Raw genomic sequence first — 20,009 nt, forward strand, 5'->3', positions numbered from 1 at the left:
GTAAGCTCATATAGGCGCCATTCGTACACGCTATGTAAATTCCTTCCTTATCAAACCTCTAGATGTGTATCCACCTTGCTCTTCACAAGACCTTTATATCAAAGTAAGACAAAATGTGACCTCTCAAGACCACAGGGTTTAAACACTGTAGGGACTGTCACAAGCAGAGTTTTGTAACAGACCCACATCAGGTTTGCCGAGGGTTTTAACACGACTCCAAGGCCTGCAGTGACTGCCCCTTGATGAGTCCAAAGGCTATATGGAAACTGTGAGGTGAGGCTCTATGTTCCAAAGTACCAGAAGACTCCATGCTATGACCAGCCGAAGGGAAGGTACCGCTCTTTCTCTCGAAATCATTCCCATGGCCGGTATTCAGCATCCTGCATCCTGTTGGTCAAGCATGCCAGGTATAATATGTGGGCTCTGCAGTGGGATCTGAAGTCCCAGTGGGCACAGCAATAGGGGGACCTCTCCGATCACGTCCATATTTTGGAGGAGACTGTAAAAGACCTGCAGTGCTGGTTGCTGAACTGCAATTGGGTCAGTGGCAGAATCCTCTCCTGACTTGGGTGGAGGCAGGCACTTGGGCGAGGTAGAGATCTGAGGCATCTGGTCCCCGGCAGAGGCCTGGCTCTACATCAACCCTCTAGAACTGTGGGCCATCTGCTTGGCATTCTTACCATCCATCAAAGGGTGCAGGTGCTCACGAATAACACCATTACCATGTGGTATTACAATAAAGAGGGCAGGTTGTTTTGTGGACCCTGTGTCAGGAGGCTCTACACCTCTGGAAATGGCTGGAGCACCAGGGGATTTTCCTGGTGGTACAGGATCTCTAAATGCCAGGGCGGACAAACTAAGCCACCAATGCCTAGTGGCAGTAACATCTGGGCTTGTCTCTAGGTCTGTTCTGCCAATGGGGAGAATTTTGGCTCAGTCTTTTCAACACAACCAAGAAAATGCAATGACCGCATTTTGGAATCTCCGAGGTGTCTCTCTCTTGGAAATGCATTCTGCCTGGAGTGGAACTCGAAACTCCTGTACTCCTTTCCGCCAATACCTCTCCTGCCCGGAATTCTGAAGAAGATCAGGAATGACTGGGTCCAAGTCATCCTAGTGGCACGAGATTGGGAACTGAGAGTGTGGTATCCAGAACTCCTGAGCATGAGCTTCTGTCTTCGTATCAAGATGCCACATGAGAAATAATCTTATGTTGCAATCCCCACCTCAATGCTTGGAGATTGTAGGCGACAGTTGACTAATTCTACATCCCTCCCAAAGTTGTAGATATCATTTTAGCAGCCAGATGTCCTTTGACAAATTCTTTATACGCCTGCTATTGGGACAAGTTTGTAGTGTGCTGCTGTACTCGGCATATTGACCTGTTCAAGCTAAGCTATCTGAAGTGTTGCTTATTGTGTTGTCTGTACCCCAGCAAGGACGTGCTTTGGGCATTTTTAAGGGGTACCTGTTGGCACTTTTAACTTTTTTTGCAGTTGCCTTATAAGTTCTCTTTGTTTAAATCACCCACAGTGATGGGTTTTTTGAAGTGTTTGCAACATTTGTTTCCACTATTTCTGTTTATTGTGCCTGAGTGGGACCTTAAGAAGGTCCTCATCCCCCTGATGTGTATTCTGTTAGAAACACTGCACAGCTGTCCACTATGGCTTTACACTCTCGAGACAGGGTTTCTTAAAAGATCTTGGATTTGATGATTGCTACAATTCCGGGGGCAGCTTGGGGCATTCCCTCTTAATAATTGCCCTGTATCGTAGTATTTGTTAAAATTTGTGAACTGGGCAGTGCACCTTGCTAGATTAGTCATCTATAGGTGCCATACAAAAAGGCTTGTTCTCTTCTACAGCCACATTTTAACAGTTTCTGACATCTAGTTCCCTGCCTCGAAAGTGCGGTTTACCATTTTGCTGATTATGTTGTTACATGCCTGCCCAAAAATCTGGTTTACCATTTTAGGGAAATATTTTCAGCTCCAGCTTGTTGTAAAGGGCAATTTCGCATCAAGAAAAAACTATAGAAGGTTAGCTACCGATTTCACGCCTGTGTTTCTGGGGCCTTTGCCACACAGTAAATTATACCTTGCATCTGATCTGCTCTTGAACGCTGGCACTTTTTCACCTGCTCAGTTCATGTGGCACCAGGATGAAACACCATGCGATGTGCGGAGTTTCGGAAGCCTACATTTGCTTCTTCAATAACATTTTTGAGAATTTCAGATAGGTGTGCCTGCTTCAAGGCTCTTTGAGCAGACTTGCCAGTTTCCTAAGTTACTTTGGATTGTGCATCAGCAGTTTCGATTGCCTTGGATGGCAGGATGTCTGCATCTGTTGCACTTACACGTTTCTGCACACCTGCGGGCTAGTGTCCATGCCCGAGGGGGCCTATTCACCCGAGGCTCCATCCCTTCAGCCTAACCGTGGGTGTGAAGAGGTAGTGAAGAATCGCTGACAGTTACCTAGGCCTCCAGAAGGGGAATTACAATCAATGCTTCTAAGATACTCGATATCCGCACTATAAATGCTCTTTCTTCAGGAATTTTGGTTTTGTAGTTAAAATTCCATTTTGACTTTAGGAACTATTTTGATTTCTCCCTGTTACCAGAGGCTCTCTTTGTCCTTTACTTAGCAACATTGGTCAGCGAGTTGTATTCTAAGTATTCAGCAAGTAGGAAGCTCAGTACGCCCTAATATTTCATGTCTTAGTTTTACAAATTCAGTAAACCGATATGCTAAGAGGCTTTTAAAAAAATGTATTAATATTGTAATGGAAAGATTTCTGCCACATTTCATCCTCCACTTATGCATCACTGATACATCATGGTTAACGTTAATACACGCTCTTCTTGCATGGTTATTTTGGAGTACAATGAGATCAACTGCAATTCAAGTGAGACTCTTTTGCAATTTAAGGGGCACTGCCATCTATCTATCTATCTATCTATCTATCTATCTATCTATCTATCTATCTATCTATCTATCTATCTATCTATCTATCTATCTATCTATCTGTCTGTCTGTCTGTCTGTCTGTCTGTCTGTCTGTCTGTCTGTCTGTCTATCTATCTATCTATCTATCTATCTATCTATCTGTAAGTCTGTCTCTCTATCTGTCTATCAGAAGATTTGTAACTATCTGTTTGTCTATCAGAAGATCTGACTACCCGCTCTGTTGGCTGTAAGATTATCTGCTGTTCTCTTCATGCTGATTAATACAAATTAATGTAAGGTAATAATTAAAATTCAGAGCGTGCCTCTGTAGAGTTCGTGCTCTCTTGGTCCATGTAGCTTGTTGGTTTGAATCCTCTGTGAGCCAGTGGAGCCCAAGAGGGAAATGTTTGTAAATCTTTCACCAGCTGCTCCACCACGTGCTTCTGCAGCTCCTACAGATGTTATTACTGCAGCGAATGAGCACACGCGAGGGCGGCTGTCTCATAGGTCATGGTTTTCATTGGCAGGGGTGTAGCTTAGTCAATGATGTTAGGGGTGTGTGAGCCTGAGGTTTCCCAACAGGTGACAACATATATACCCAAATAAAAAAGACAGGATGCTAGGGAAGTCAGGGAGTGAGGGTAAGAAGTGAGCGGAGGAGGTAATTGGCGGGGCTAGGGACATTACATTGGAGTATTTTTGGAACAATGTGTGAGCGTACCCCATCCTATGGAGGGGTGTGTAGGCTGGGGCACCACGGATCCCTACTCTTGATATTGCGCCAGTGCTTCTTCTTCACCAGGATCAGTATGTAGATGGATCTCCTCCCTAGATGTGTCGATTCGATTCGATTAGCTTTATTCGATTTTGAGATATAAAATCATAAAAGCACATTGCGATATGTATACATCATTACATGTCATTTCATTTCACAGCAAGTTACATTATGGCATAAAATCTTTGAAAGAGATCAGGTCCCAAAATCGAGCATTACAGAGTGTATCAAGTCAAAGTCTGGATGATAACGCCCCTCACCCCGGAGCCGTTTCAGACCAACCAAAGGTTACTCTCTATGTATGGGGGAGAATAAATGCTCTGGGATAAAAGTCAGATAGTCCACAGGTGTGTATAGGTCCATCTCCTATTTGCGGTTGCCAGGTCTGGAGGTATGGGACAACATTGCTATTTCTAAACTTTATCAGCACCAGATCGCCAGGTATCTCTTTACGAAGCGGGCCTAGCCAACCCACCCTTCTAACACTTTGTATTCTCCCGTTGATATCAGTAGGCAAGGGTCTGTTCTTAGTTAGCCATAACAGTGCCTTATTTCTTAGTTCTTGTTGACTTTCAGTTTTTCCAAGTGTGAGTACTGGCACTCCAGAAAGAACGTACACAAACGGGGCAGCCTCCGGTGGTAATTGTATGTGGTTTGATTTTCGTGGCATGTCACCTGGATTGGAAAATTACTCTTTGGGTGGTATAGTTTCTTTATTCTGCCTAGTTTTAAAGGAAGAGCTATTTGCTATTGTAGGTTTGGTGGGCGCTTTCAGGATGGGTGGAGTTGACATACGTGGGGCTGCTGGTTGGTGTTGGTCAACATTACTTTGAGGAGTTGTTAAAGGCGCTCCAGTGTTACATAAGGGCTGTATGTGATTGGAGCCTGCCATACTTTTTAGGAGTAGCGAGTTTGTCTTGGTCATTTCCTCTATTGCCACGATCCTATCCCCTAGATTGTTCACTTTTTCTATCAGGGGGTATATCAGAGAGTTGATCATGGTTTCTATCTGGGCCAAGAGGGTTGGTGAGGTAGAGGGTGCAGGAACTAACAGTTTCACGGGATCCTTACATGTTTCCGGGGAAAGGGTGATAAGCAATGGAGGGCTCAGATTCAATTTTTGCTGTTTTGCTTGGCTGCCTATATGTTTATCCAAAAGTCGTTTCCTTTTACCAGGAAGGTCCGTAAGGGACATTTTGGGGTTCATGTTACCTATAGCAGGTGGACAGAGCGGAATACCCAGGAGACATCCATTAGGTGGGGATAATATACTGGACGGGGGACTTGTGATGACTGTAGAGCAAATAGAAGCACTACATTGCTCAGTTGTCGACTCGACAACAGCATACTTGGTTTTGCATAAGCTATTAAGTTCCTCCAGCAGTGGTAGGTTTTGTAGTGCAGCGACTGACTGTGAGGGGGAGAAATCGCTGATGGAACAGTCTGTAGACAGTCGTCGTTGTTCTATTCCTACTGTTTGTTGGACACTGGGTGTTATAGTCTTGATTAAGTAGTGGTCCAACGTCCCCTTAGCCAAGTTCCATGTCAGGGTAGAGTTTTTTCCGCCCCCCCTTGCATGTCATGATGTGAGTAGCACGTATACAGCAACGGGCACCTACAGGGACAGGAAATGTCTCACAACACGATGTAGCTAATTATGGTATACCAAGGTCTTTCCCTCCTTTTGTAGCACGGCCAGGAGGGGTGGCCCGACCCGACCTCTTCTGGCCTATGATGGCCTTAGATGGTCCCGCCCTTGTCCGGGGCTTCTCCCGCGTGCGTCCCGCGACGCGGAGGGAGAAACTCCAATTAAGTAGTGCCTCCGGGCGCGATGTGGGCGGGAACCAGGAAGTCCTCGCAAAGCTCGCTGGGAGCTGTAGTCCCCGGCCGCGGTGATCTGGAATGCGGCGGCGGGGTGACCTACAGCGTTAGCCCCCCAGGAGCGTCCAGGCAGAGAGTAAGTGTCCGCACCTTGGGCCACAGGGAAAATGCCCCCCGCTCCACCGAGGGAGCAACTCCAATTAAGTAGCGCCTCTGGGCGCGATGTGGGCGGGAACCAGGAAGTCCTCGCAAAGCTCGCTGGGAGCTGTAGTCCCCGGCCGCGGTGATCTGGAATGCGGCGGCGGGGTGACCTACAGCGTTAGGCCCCCAGGAGCGTCCAGGCAGAAAGTAAGTGTCTGCACCTTGGGCCACAGGGAAAATGCCCCCCGCTCCACCGAGGGAGCAACTCCAATTAAGTAGCGCCTCTGGGCGCGATGTGGGCGGGAACCAGGAAGTCCTCGCAAAGCTCGCTGGGAGCTGTAGTCCCCGGCCGCGGTGATCTGGAATGCGGCGGCGGGGTGACCTACAGCGTTAGCCCCCCAGGAACGTCCAGGCAGAGAGTAAGTGTCCGCACCTTGGGCCACAGGGAAAATGCCCTCCGCTCCACCAAGGGAGCAACTCCAATTAAGTAGCGCCTCCGGGCGCGATGTGGGCGGGAACCAGGAAGTCCTCGCAAAGCTCGCTGGGAGCTGTAGTCCCTGGCCGCGGTGATCTGGAATGCGGCGGCGGGGTGACCTACAGCGTTAGCCCCCCAGGAGCGTCCAGGCAGAGAGTAAGTGTCCGCACCTTGGGCCGCAGGGAAAATGCTCCCCGCTCCACCGAGGGAGCAACTCCAATTAAGTAGCGCCTCCGGGCGCGATGTGGGCGGGAACCAGGAAGTCCTCGCAAAGCTCGCTGGGAGCTGTAGTCCCCGGCCGCGGTGATCTGGAATGCGGCGGCGGGGTGACCTACAGCGTTAGCCCCCCAGGAGCGTCCAGGCAGAGAATAAGTGTCCGCACCTTGGGCCACTGGGAAAATGCCCCCCCTAGATGTGTCATAAGCTGTAGCATTGGAGCATATAGTACCTCTTCCCAATCCTTCTTGCTAGCTGAAGATGTTTTACATAGAAATTGATTATTACTCCGTTGTCTGAATTTCCTGAACTTAAGACATAGCAGTTGTCTCCCGATCAGGACTCATCACCTTTTTATTGTACAAAAGTGTCCTACTCAGTTACATTTCAGTGCTAATTTGACCCTGAATTAGCATCTTAGAATCTGCTCTATTTCTTCAGTCCTGTGTGTCACACCGCTGCAGCACTCGTGCCTCAGCTGGCAGCCAGTGGCAGCTTGACCTGTTAAAGGGCAACAGTGCAGCTTCTGCCATGTGCTATGTATACATTGAGTCTTCTGGGTGACCCTGCACTGAATATTGTGACATTTAACAGGTATCAGATTTGGCTCCATAGATCCTGGTTAGTGCTGACATTGCAATATGATAAACTCACCTCAGGTGACTAAAACTGTCCCATTTGGTAAGATTATTCTTACTTCAGTTTGTGCTTAGAGTACATGCTCATGGCTTTTTTGGCAGGTCATTTCTGTGTAATTATAAGTTCTTGAGCATCTAACTGTACGTGTGCTATAGTTAGCCGATCGGTGGGAGACAAACAAGCTGCGAGTGCTGATGCTCTCATCTGTGAAATTTTGTCCATTCTCTTTTGGAAAGATTTCCTCAATGCTCTCAAGCCATGATACTTTATGATGAACACCCACCTGATCCCTGTGAGAAATAGGGCGGCCGACCGAGTGAGTCGTTAACCTTGCTCAAGCAACAGCCACGGCCACAGTCCCTGTCAGGGTGAACCACAAACCTCACTAAATTAACTTGTATTTAACCCTCTGGTAGCTTGGCACAAAAGAAGTCAGGCTTAACTTAGAAAGACAATGTGTAAAGTATTTGTGCAGCACACAAACAGCAATAAAGTGAAGACACAACACAAGAAAAATCCCACAACAATTTAGACAAATAGAGTACATTTTAATAGATCACTTCAGACCAAAATAACATAAATCCAATAAGTAGAACAGGAGTTATGCCAATTTATAGATTTAAGTAAAAACAGTGCTTAAAAGCACAAAGTGCCAACCGTCGTTATCGGGTCATGCCGAACTGGGACGAAGTGACGAGTTCAGGTCAACCATGATGGAGTGCGCGCTGGATACATTGATCAAGTTAGGCCAGCTGAATAAAGTACTTTAAATCCCTGTGTGTGGTCCGTGAGTTTTGCTTTGTGAGGCTTCACTATGGCCGTGATGTGAGGTCTTACATTAGGTTGCGTCGATTCTGCAGAAGCTGTGCGTTGAGGCTTTGTGCAGAGTCTGTTCTGATGAAACTGGGTGATGAGGCTTTGGTTCGCTTGACATTGATTTTTTTTTTTTAGGCTTATAGGACTCTGTACACTTTACCACTACTAACCAGTGCTAAAGTGCTTGTGCTCTCTCCCTAAAACATGTTAGAATTGGGTTACACCCAACTGGCACTTGATTAACTGTTAAAGGCACAAGTAAATTAAATGTGTGCAGAGTCCGAAAAGCCCCCCCCCCCCTCCCCCCCAAATGGGTTCAGAAAACAGGAGGGTGAAAGAATAAGTTTGGGTATGGTCCTCCAGAGAGAGCCAAATCCATTAATCATATCGCTAAGTGAAAAAGCATTTTTAGAAACATCTGATTATTACATTGTATGAGTGTCACTTCAAACAGCAAACAGAGGCAGGTCCACTTGGATGTACGTGGCTTGGTTAACACAGAACACAGAAATTCAGCACAGGCAGGCCAAAGCAGATTGGATACATATACAGATGTAGAATGTCACAGATCTTGTGGCCCCTACTGGGCTTTTACACTGTGGTTGTATGCACAAAAGAAATGTCAGAGAATACAGGAAGCACCACTTAAATAACCTAGTCAGTGAAAACCACCACTAACGTATCTTTCCTTGTCTGGTTTATAGGGGGGGGGGGGAGCATCAAAACGTGACAATTGCAAATGAAGCCCTTTCATAACAATGCAGCATTTCACCAGGGCCAAAGTCAATGCTGCCCCGGATTGATCTGAACAGCAAATGGGGACATGACCAATAGCCATACCTTGTAGGTGAGCTTGAGTTCTGTGCTTCAGGAATGGGTCATCAGAATGCACTAATCAAAGAACAGACCTTTCTGCAGATGCTTCTTGGATGTAAAACAGCTGCCTCAAATTAAATTCTGAGAAAATATATAATCTGATCTTTGGCAAACCCAGCTCCATATGGTCATTGGCTTCGTGGTCTGATGAACCTGGTCAACCACCTGATCCCCTCAAGTTGGGTATAAACTTGGGAATGAAATTTGACCAAGATCTAACCAATAGATTCCTGGTAGCCATAGTCTTGACCACTTGCTTCTCTATATTAAAATTTCCCAGGAAGGTGTGGGATATTTTACCTCCTTTGATCTTTAAAACAGTGACAATGCTATGATGGCAGCTAGACTTGATTATGGAAACTCACTTTATTTGGGGCTCCCAACGTATTTCATTCATTGCTTGCAAACTGTTCAAAACGCTGCAGTTCAACTTATTTTGAACTTACATAGACATCAGTCTATTTCTTTTCATCGTAAGGAGATTCATTAATTCCTTATTCATAAGAGGATTCTAGTCAGATCACTGGTGCTAAATTTCAGAGCCTTGAACTATTCTGTTTCTATTTATCTTCGTAACACAGTGCATCAATATTCCTTGCAGAGGTCTTTAAGATCAGCTAGGGCTAAGGTACTTAAAGTTCCCTGCATGTGGAGTGCTAGGTAGGGCAGCCACTCCATTACATACGTAGTGTAGGAAATTGAGTTTTTGAGGGCGGCGAAGAGACCCCTCTCAAGCAATAGCCATAATCCCTATCAGAGTGAACCACTAAAGTTACTAAATTAACCTGCGCTTAGCTCTCTGATAGCATGGCACAATAGTTGTAAGCCTTAACTTAGAGGAAATGTCTTACGTGTTTATGCAGCAAGCAAACTGTAATTTAACACAGGAATAATCGCACACCTATTCAGAAAAATAGAGAACATTTTATTAAATAATTTAACACCAAAACAAATTAAATCCAATCAGTAGAATCAAAGTTAGGATTTGTTTTTGTTGTCCTCATATTGCCAGCTCTCATATTGAGACTCTTCCTATCTCTCTATACTGATTGTGATGACCATCTGAGAGAGGAAGGAGTACTACATTATGGAGAATGCCGTTTCTGATACCTGTTCCCGTTTCTCTGTACCGCCCGTGGAAGTAGACACTGGGAACTTCAGAGTCTCCGGCACGTGGGATTAATCATTGGACCCGCTTGTTTTGGATGGATCCTTGTTCGGCTACATGAGGGGGATTGAGCCTAGTCTCTGTTTACCTTCAGACTTAGAAGAAAGTTTGAAGAGAAATGTCTGATAAGGTAAAGGTTAGTAGGGCAAGTCAACAGGCAGTGTTCGAGGAAAAGGCTTCAGTGGGGAGCCACTGAACAAAGTCACGGTGAAGATTTCTGTGTTTGGACTTTGACACTTTTTTGTAAGTTGAAAATCTCAAGCGGGATGAAGCTGCATATTGTAGCCGACAAAGGCTCCACAAGGCTGGATACCCTTCCGAGGAAGAGCCGCTGAACAGAATTTGGTGGTTCAGAGAAGGAGGAACTCGGAGCTACTACAAACTCAGGGCGAACAGCAATACACCTTGTGAGGATTAGTGAGCTTGTAAGTCCTAGTCTTTTGTTGGGCCTAAGGCCACTTTTTGGTGGAAATCATTTTAGGTCCTAAGTTTCAATTTCTGGCTGTTTTGGGCCCTTTATTATCACTTATAAGGGTCCAGGGCTTTTGGGTAACCACTTGGAAGGCAGGACTCAATTGAGGCGTGGTCCTGGTGCGTCTTCAAGGTTCTGAACTACCAGGAGCCTCAAGGGGAAGGAACAGGGGATGTAGGCCGCCCCCCACTCACTACATCATAAACAATCAATGGCCTGCCCCTAAACACTATGAGGCCGGTGACCCCTAGTTGTTAATATCCTCCCCCGGGTGTTGCTCCCGTGAGGCTCTGCCAACCTTCCCTCCCCTTCTTTCACAGTAGAAAGGTTCAGTGAGGTGTGAAGATAACACTGGGGTTTCATGCATACACATACTGGGTTTTAAAGTTTTTACCTTTGAAATTAGTGACTGTGATCAGCACACACAGATAGAAGGCTGTAGAGTACTCTCTGTTTGGTTAAGCAATATATTAACAACTAGGGGTCACCGACCTCATAGTGTTTAGAGGCAGGCCATTGATTGTTTATGGCGTCTTCAAGGTTGCCAGCCAACTAGCGCTTGGAGTCCCTCTGGTAGACCTGGGATCAAGCAGCAAGGCAAGCCTCAAGTAGCAGGACAGTCCTTTGAGGGTACAAGGCAGTCTTCAAAGGCAGAGCAGTTCTCTGGGAGCAGCAGGGCAGTCCTCTGAGGTACAAAGCAGTACTCTAGCAGCCGGACTGTCCTCTGAGGTAGAAGGTAGTTCTTCTGGGGATCCTTCGCATGGTCCAGGAGTGAACAGAAGAGTTCGTCTGAGGGTCCAGTATTTATTCCTGGTGCCAGCCATTGAAGCAGGAAAAATGTATAGATTTCCTCTCACTTCTGGTTCTGGGATTTTCCTTCCTCTACTGCCCAGGCTCCAAGAGCTCTAGGGTGAGGAAGGACTGGTGTGAAGTTCTTTGTGAGTGTGCTCGAGGCAGCTCCTTTTAAATGCAAGTGGGGCAGGGAACAGCTCTGCCCCTCCCATCCTGGCAGGATGACCTATCTTGCCTACATCTAACCCCTCTATATTTCACTGTCTGGGAGGAATACACAAAGGCCATTTGCCAACAATATTCAGTCATGTGACCCAGGACACAGGTTGCAGGCACCGAATAGTTAGGACAAGAAAACGCCAACTTTCTAATGTTGTCATTTTCAGAATAGTGACATAAAATTTGACTTTACCATTAAGGAGGACTTTAAATGACAATTCTTTTGAGATCAAACAGGATATTTCTACCTATTTCTATTCAAATGTTAGCACTTAATAAATATAATAAGTAACCCAGTATTATCCTATGGGAAAGGTAGGCCTCATATTAATGTAAAACAAACATAGGGGTTTTTCACTTTCAGGACATGTAAAACTTAGAAGTACATGGCCAACTTTTCACAAATAATCCACCCTGCTCTGTGGGATGTTTAGGACCTACCTTAGAGGGGACTTCTTTTTATTAAAAAAGGGAGGTTTAGGCCTGGCAAAATGTTTCTTTTGCTAGGCAAAATCGACAGTTTAAAACTTCAAACAGGCTGCAGTGCAGACCTAAGACATGTTTTAAATGGCTATCTAAGTGGATGGCACAATACGTTCTGCTGGCCTACTAGTGCAAAAAGAATAATTAATGGACAGAATGCAGAACAATGTCATACATTCACCCCAGTACAGAGATCTGGGCCTAAATCCATCGTTTTTTTGCTCACCATACCATTGCTGTTTGGACCCAGCCATATCAAATAAGTCTTGACTCTGCTCTCAATGGGAACAGTCCAGCCCGAACTGCCAGGCCAGGTCCTTTCTTGACTGGAAACAAGCATCCTATGACCAGTTTCGGGGTTTCACCCCTCATCAGTCAGGATAGCTGGACTACAGTGGCATTGAGAGCACAGGACCCATGTCTGGGCATACCCGTCCCACTCGGGGTTACAAATGCAAAAAGAACAATTGATGGACAGAATGCTGAACAATGTCATACATTCACTAGTAGCATTTAATTACCAGTACTGGGTTTAGGTCATACCTCTTTACCAGGGACTTACAAGTGAAATTAACTGTGCCAATTAGGTGTAAGTCGATTTTACCACCTTAAAATGAGGAAAGCACAAGCACTTTAGCACTGGTTAGCAGTGTAAAGGTCACTAATTCCTAAGGCCAACACAAATGAATTTCAGCAAACAGGAGAGGAGAAGTTCACAGGTTTGGGGGAAGACAACACCAAAGGCTGTCGGGTCTAACACTTAGCGGTTAAGCACTGAAATTCACTACCTGGGAAAGTCATGCTTCATCTGTTTCAATATCCCATAAGAAACTCAACTCATGGCTTTTTAATTCCACTTAACGTTATTTCTGGGCTCTGTTTCTCAGTGTTTTGTAGCTTCTGGACACCCTAAATTGGATAGTTGATGCTCTTTATAAAAACCTCCTTAATTAATTAACTCATCCAGAGTGTTGAATTCCACTGTTGTTCTATGGAATAAGTCACACGTATCTTTTGTCACTATGAGCACTCCACTGTAATGTATGAACTGGCATTTAGCATTAATATATCTTGGACCTTAGACAATGTTGTTAAATGTCCATTCATCAAAAGATTCCCAATCTTCTCAGTTGCCTTCCTCTTTTAAGCAATGACTATGCCTGCGTGCCCTATGTTGCCCTCCAACAGTTAGGGAGTCAATGTATGGAGGAAGAAAATAAGGTGCCACTACAAACTTTCATCTTCACCCATTTTCACTGCTGAGATGCTAAATTGGCTAAACGTGGAGGTTGCAGATTCATGGGGCAAAGGGGAAGAGCAATTGCTCCTTCCCGGCACCCTTATCTATATCACCACTTATGCTTCTATCAATTCCTTGCTTCTCTAAAAAACAACTAATTTACATATTAGAGCTGTGCCTCCAAATAGAAACGATATATGTCAGGGAGTGGAAGGTGGCATTAACACAACTAAACTGCACAATGTCTAGTTTCACTCATCTACATGATACCCTTCCACCTCCCACCAATATAGTGTATACTTACATTATTTAAAGTAGTTAAACACATAAATAAATCTAAGTTATTACTACGAAATACATTCAAATAGTACATATGTTTATTTATCTTTTATTAGAAAATATTTTAATAGCTTTTTTGCATTTAAAAATTATTGTAACAATACATTTTGTAAATATAATTATACTACTTTAAATACATTCTATACATCACTTTTATTAATTAATGCATAGTAAAAATATTAATTATTTTACTGATTATGTTAATGATATTGATTTTTACATTAAATTTAAATGCTAAAACTTTACTAAAATATTTTATAATTTACATAAAAATGATATACTATTTTTAACATTAATTTATATTTATTTATAGCTTTTACTATTTAAAATAATTTAAGTTAACATTATTTCCTCTGGTGATTTATTTTAAGTCTCTAAATCTATTATTTTCTCTGAGAGTGGTTGCAATATGAGTGGTTGGCCATATTTCGTGATAGACTTACTCCAGCTCTGACCTGGAATACTTTACTACTGTTTTGGGACCCTGTTTGTCTGTAGTAAGTATAGAAGTGCAGTTTTTGAATAGATATAGGCCTGCACTTTTGTGGGCGAGTTGACACCCCTCCCTCAACACCTCCTCGACCTTCCCTGACCCTCCCTAATTCCCTCCTTACTCCTCCCTAATACTTTGTTCCTTATTCTATAATATTCGCCTTTTTACCCTGTGTCTCTACTAAATTTACTATTAAAATGTATACCCTCTTTTGCGTAGATTCTGCAGTTGGGGAAGACATCTCCGCACATATAGGTGTAGGAGAGCTGGAGGTGTAAACTCTGCATGAAGGTTTGTGAAGAGCATTTTGAAGTATGTCTTGTAGTACTACTATATGTACAACAAAATGCAGTTTGCAAGTAGCCCCAATTATGTCTAGGCTTAACCTAAGCATCAGTAAACCAGTGCACGTTTTCATGATGCGCAAACATGCATATACACATGCATATACACTGCTTTCCACTGCAAGGACAAAACTGGAAATAGGCTTCTGTCTGCTTCTGCCTATCAGTCAGTTGAGAGTAGAATTGACGTGTCCGAATTAATCCTGAGCCAGTATAGCAATTTAGGTATCTAGATCTCTTTTAACCCTTCCTATTGAGTGTGATCCCTGAGGTACACCAGTATGTTATTCCCATACGAAAAGATTATATCCTCCTTCACACTCCAACCAATAAGCCAGATTTGTCATTACTACTACCTTTGCTTGGGGGGTAGCTTGCACGCTCTAGTCCTCTCTCTAGGAGGCGAGCAGTGCATAAATTACAGCCATGATTACGCGCAGCGGTGACGCGCGGCCGGGACGCCAGATTGACGCCGGAGTTACGCCAGAGTTCAGCCCGTCTGCCCCCGTCCGCGCTGAGGACGGGCTGCTGGCCGGGCTGGACCTGGTTTCTGCACTCTTGCTATCTGGTAAGACAATTAGGCGCTATGCTCCATCTGCGCTTCTGGCTCTCAGACCTCCCGCATGCCCTTGTTCACATTGTTTCACACCGCTAGGGCTATTACAGTCTCGCTGCTGTATGGCTTGTTCTTCCTCCTTCCACCCCTGTGTCTCCTGCCCTCTTAGTTTTTGTCCTTCCTCCCCAATGTCCACCATCTCGTACAAAAATGGGTTTCTTTTAAATGTGCGTTCGCTAATCAAACATAACCTAGCCTTCCATGACTTTGTTGATGAAAGACAGCCGGACTGGGTCTTCATTACAGAGACCTGGGCTACTGACTCCTCCGGTCATGACCTTCTTCTAGCCATCCCAGAGGGCTATTCTCTACATAGGCTCGATAGACCTAAACGTAGAGGAGGAGGTATTGCCATTCTTTTTAAATCCTCCTTTCAATGTACGGTTAACCCACTTTCCTCGCCTCAAGATCGTTTTGAAGCCTTATACTTTTGTATTACATGGGCTCCATCGGTCTCTTTTACGGGGATATTGATTTACAGGCCGCCTGGTCACAGAGCTAATTTTGCCTCGGACATACTGAGAATTCTCGAACCTTACTTTGGAAAGCCCTGCCTTACCATTTTGGGCGACCTCAATTTCCATCTTGATGAGGCCAATTCTAAGGACACTTTATCATTAGTCGAATCTCTCGGAGCATGTGATCTTGTTCAGCTTGTTACTAGTTCCACTCATACGGCAGGTCACATCCTCGACGGGGTATTTTCTAATGATCTGAGACTTTCCAGCGGATCACCTCTGCCGTTGGTCTGGACAGATCATTTTGCAGTTCCTCTTCATCTAGCCTTTTCTGCTTCTTATTCCACTAAGAAGGGGTCTACCCCTTTCGTCTCTAGAAGAAATTTTAGAAACCTCACGGATGAGGCCCTGGCCCCTTTTGTTCCGTCACCTGAGGCTCTCTTCCCAAAAGACGCGGACGAAGCAGCCCAAGACCTGAAGGATTCTATCACCAATGCTGTAGAAAAACTTGCCCCAGTATCCCTGCGATATGTAGCCCGACGCAAACCATCAGCACCATGGTTTTCGGACCATCTTAGATTATTAAGACAGGGCTGCAGAAGCAGTGAGAGGAGATGGAGGAAATCTTGGGATCCTATGGACCGGGAGGCTCATAAGTCTGCTCTACGGGAGTATAAGCAGAAAGTGATAATGGAAAAGCAGGAATACTTTTCCAATCTTACTAGCTCACTCACTTCCTCTAGGGAGCTTTTTAAAATTGCGGACTCGTTATGCTCCCTTCAACTCCCAGATCCCATAGTCAGTTCTCAACGTCTCTGTGACGACATTGCAGACTTTTTTCACAAAATAATTTCTGATATTCATACTTCTTTAGAAGTACAACGTCTCTCCCTGGCCGAAAATATTCCTTCAGGCATAAGCTCTCTTGAGTCCCTGGATATAGCCCCTCCTAGCCTTCTTTCGGATTTTCCATCTCTGTCTTTGGAAGGACTGAATCTTCTTCTCGACAGGATGAAATCCTCCTCTCCATTGGACCCATTGCCTCTTAAAAAGCTAAAAGAGTGTAGGAGTAGTCTCCTTCCCTCCTTGCTTGAGGTGATGAATAAGGCGATTGCTCAAGGCTCTTTTCCATCGGTATGGAAGAAGGCCATCGTGAAACCGCTCCTTAAGAAGCCTTCACTTGACCCCGGCCTCCTGAAAAATTTTAGACCCATTTCCCTGCTCCCTGCACCTGCAAAAATTCTAGAAGCACATTTGAATCGCCATTTATCTTCTTTTCTTGAGGCCTCTGAGTATCTAGACACCACCCAACATGGATTTCGAAAACATCATAACACAGAATCCGCTCTCACCTTTGTAGTCGATAACATCCGACGTAAAGTTGATGCTGGACAAACTACCGTTCTAGTGTTATTGGACCTCACGGCCGCATTCGACACCTTGTCTCCTGCCATTTTAACATCTCGGCTTAGGGAGGCAGGTGTCACTGGCTCGGCCCTGAGTCTCCTCAACTCCTTTCTCCTGGATAGGGAACAGAGAGTGATGCTCGGCAACCACCTCTCCCCAGCGAAGGCTTTGCAATGTGGGGTGCCACAGGGGTCGGCATTAAGTCCGACCCTGTTTAACATCTACGTGGCCCCCCTTGCTAGGCTTGTAAGATCGCAGGCGATGGAGGTGGTATCATACGCCGATGACACCCAGATTATGGTGTCACTCACTCAGTCCTCTGTCATAACATCTGCCTCTAGCTTCAGGTCCTGTATGCAACATGTTGCAGACTGGATGGTTATCAACTCCCTGAAGCTAAATGGCGACAAGACTGAGGTCTTGGTCTTTGGGAAGGACCAAGATGTCTGGTCGAGTGAGTGGTGGCCTTCCTCTCTCGGCACCTGCCCCACTCCCTCTCAATCTGACAGAAATCTGGGTGTGGTGTTTGATACTTCACTCTCGATGTCTCTTCAGGTGAATCGGACTGTTGCAACCTGTTGGGGTGTGATCAAGACGCTCAATAGAATTCGCAGCTATCTGTCTCTTCAAGCACGTAAGCAGATTGTAGTCGCCCTTGTTGGTTCCAGGTTAGATTATTGCAACTCTCTCTACTTGGAGTCCAACAAGGGCCTTATACATCGGCTGCAAATCGTGCAGAATGCTGCTGCACGTTTTGTCCTAGATCTCTCTAGGGCCTCTTCTGCTACTACTGCGAGGAGAGACCTCCACTGGCTGCCTATTCAGCACAGAATTTACTTTAAAATTCTGTGTCTGACCTACAGAGCTCTCGAGGATGGACCTAAAGGCGCTATCAGCTCCCTGCTTACCCGTTACCATCCAAGGTGTCTTCGCTCTTCGGGACTACTCCAGCTTGTTGTCCCTCGTTTCAAGCTTACCAGATGGGGAGCCAGGGCCTTCTCTGTCGCTGCCCCCCAGCTCTGGAACATCTTGCCTATGGAGATCAAGACCCTACCCTCTTTAGTGTTGTTTAAAAAGGCCTTGAAAACGTGGTGTTTTTCAAGAGCCTACACAGGCTGAACTGAAGGGTTTCTGCTATGATCTGGCTCTGGAATTAGGCGCCTTGACGCCCATTGGGCTAAGTTTGCGCACGATAAGACCCCTTTATTATTATTATTATTATTACTACAAAGTACACACACAAAGTTAGAACAAACCACTGTGGTTAAAATGGACATTTCTTCCTTTCATGCCTTTCTAGTTCCAAGCTTCCGAACATCAGTATCCGAGTACTGACTCAGGCAAGTGGTTTAGTGTATAAGAGCATTAGGATTTGATAATCCTGGACCCCAGATGTATGTGATATAACACCCTTAACATGAATTGCCGCCAGTGTATCAAACACCTTCTCGGTTTCCATGAACAGACACCACAGAACACACATGCAAGCTAGAGACTTCCTTCAACACTCAGCTAATCATCTCATATCCAATGCTGTGCGTCTATGGTGCATTATATTGCATTGGTCACCATGGGTTAGATCAGTCGTTACTTGCTATAACTTTTTGCTAATGGTTTACTACTCTGTCTCTTTTCATAGCTTTGTGTGTGGGGGGGTCTTCCGTGTTAGGAACAACTAACCAACACACCTCACACTACACTGCTTGAGGAAAATTAAAAAGACCCAAAGCATGGTCTTCTGACCCCGTAGCCTCCACTCCTCTCAATGCATGGGCCCTCTGACTCCACGGTCCAAGCCAGGCATTTGCACATCGTGCTGTTTTGAGGAGGAAATGCCTGTACTGCTACCTTAGTTCTGAGTTGCCCTGTGCATGCATGGAAACCTCACATCTACTCTCTATCACTGTGTAATACCAGCATTTCATGGAGACCTCATCCATCCCCTGATCCTCTTTAATGAGAGAGCCCATTCATTTTAACTAGGAAACCTATGCTAGTCCCAGGAGGCCCTTCTTGCTCCCTCTGGGCAAATTATTCCTCTGCCCCACAGGAAAGGGTTGGGGACCCATTGATTTTGCACTCAAAGGAGGTGTAGCCCAGCATGACCTCTATTTGCAGAAATAAAACTAAGTTTTTGTGGAGGGAGATTGTGTGGGTAGAAGTTATCTGGATGCCATCTGCTGGAGGTTGAATAAAAGGTTTTTGTAGTAGGTGTCCAGTATGATTCCTAGCTGGGATGCTAGAGTGGAGAAAGAGTTAAAGACATACTTAAGGGATGCCAGTTATATCATTTTCGACCAGAATCACATTTCTGCTATGGGACACAACTGCCCTATGTATATATTTCTCTGTGTTGATAAATGTGATAAATGTGAAATCTGGGTTGTAAGATACATGACCATGCAGAGGGGTGGACAGACTTTGCTTGCATGATGCAATAATGTTGACTTATTTTTAGAAGTAGAATGCACAGTTCATGATGAAGCAGTCAAATGTCACTACTTTAGTCAAACAATTTTTTATTTGTTCTTTTTTCCGCCTGCTATGTAGGAAAAAAGAAGAATGGTTGAGCCTCTGGACTATGAAAATGTAATCCATCAAAGGAAAGCCCAGATTTACAGCGACCCCCTGAGGGATATGTTGATGTTTCCCATGGAAGACGTGTCTGTAAGTTTCTATTGTCATCAAACAGAAAAACCTAGATTTGCAGTGACGACTTTGAGACATCCTGATGTTTCCATGCTAGGCTCTAGTGAGTTCGATTATAGGAAGAATCAGACCCACATTGATTTCCTAAGTAATATGCTGCTCTTTCCTATTGAGTACGTCTGTAAATTTCCAATATGATCAGTCAAAGGAATATCAGGATGTGCTAAGGCTAAGGGATACCTTGCTTTTTACAAAGGAAGATGACTATTTACGTTTCTAATGTGACCTTTCAAATGACGGCTCAGGCTTACAGTAATCCCTTGAGATGTTTTTAGATCTAGGTTTTGACATCACTGCTGTCAAACTGACCTATTGCTAACAATACAGAGTGGGCTGTGTATCTGTCCCATTGATTTTCTTCAACCAACCTCATTCAGCCATTGGCTTGAGACTTTGTTAATCATGTTGTGGTCATCCAGGTGGAGTATTCATCTCTCACCTAATGCAATTGTATAAGTGTCGCCTGTACCCCGATGCCAGTATGAGAGAGCGCAAACTGACCTAAATGTATGAGTGCATCACACTTACCTGTAGTAAGCACAAATCATGAGGAGAAATGCCATGAG

At 44.9% G+C, this 20,009-nt stretch overlaps 1 protein-coding gene across 2 annotated transcripts in view; it reads left to right on the plus strand.

The window, feature by feature from the left end:
* DOCK11 (dedicator of cytokinesis 11) overlaps positions 1 to 20,009 on the plus strand; it is a 1,219,508-nt gene that overhangs the window by 152,577 nt on the left and 1,046,922 nt on the right. For both annotated transcript variants that reach the window (XM_078688544.1, XM_078688546.1), the window contains exon 2: positions 19,285 to 19,401. In XM_078688544.1, the coding sequence (XP_078544670.1) occupies positions 19,285 to 19,401 (117 nt within the window). The remainder of the gene's footprint in view (positions 1 to 19,284; positions 19,402 to 20,009) is intronic.

Source organism: Lissotriton helveticus, chromosome 4_1 (assembly GCF_964261635.1).
Source record: "Lissotriton helveticus chromosome 4_1, aLisHel1.1, whole genome shotgun sequence".
NCBI lineage: Eukaryota > Metazoa > Chordata > Amphibia > Caudata > Salamandridae > Lissotriton > Lissotriton helveticus.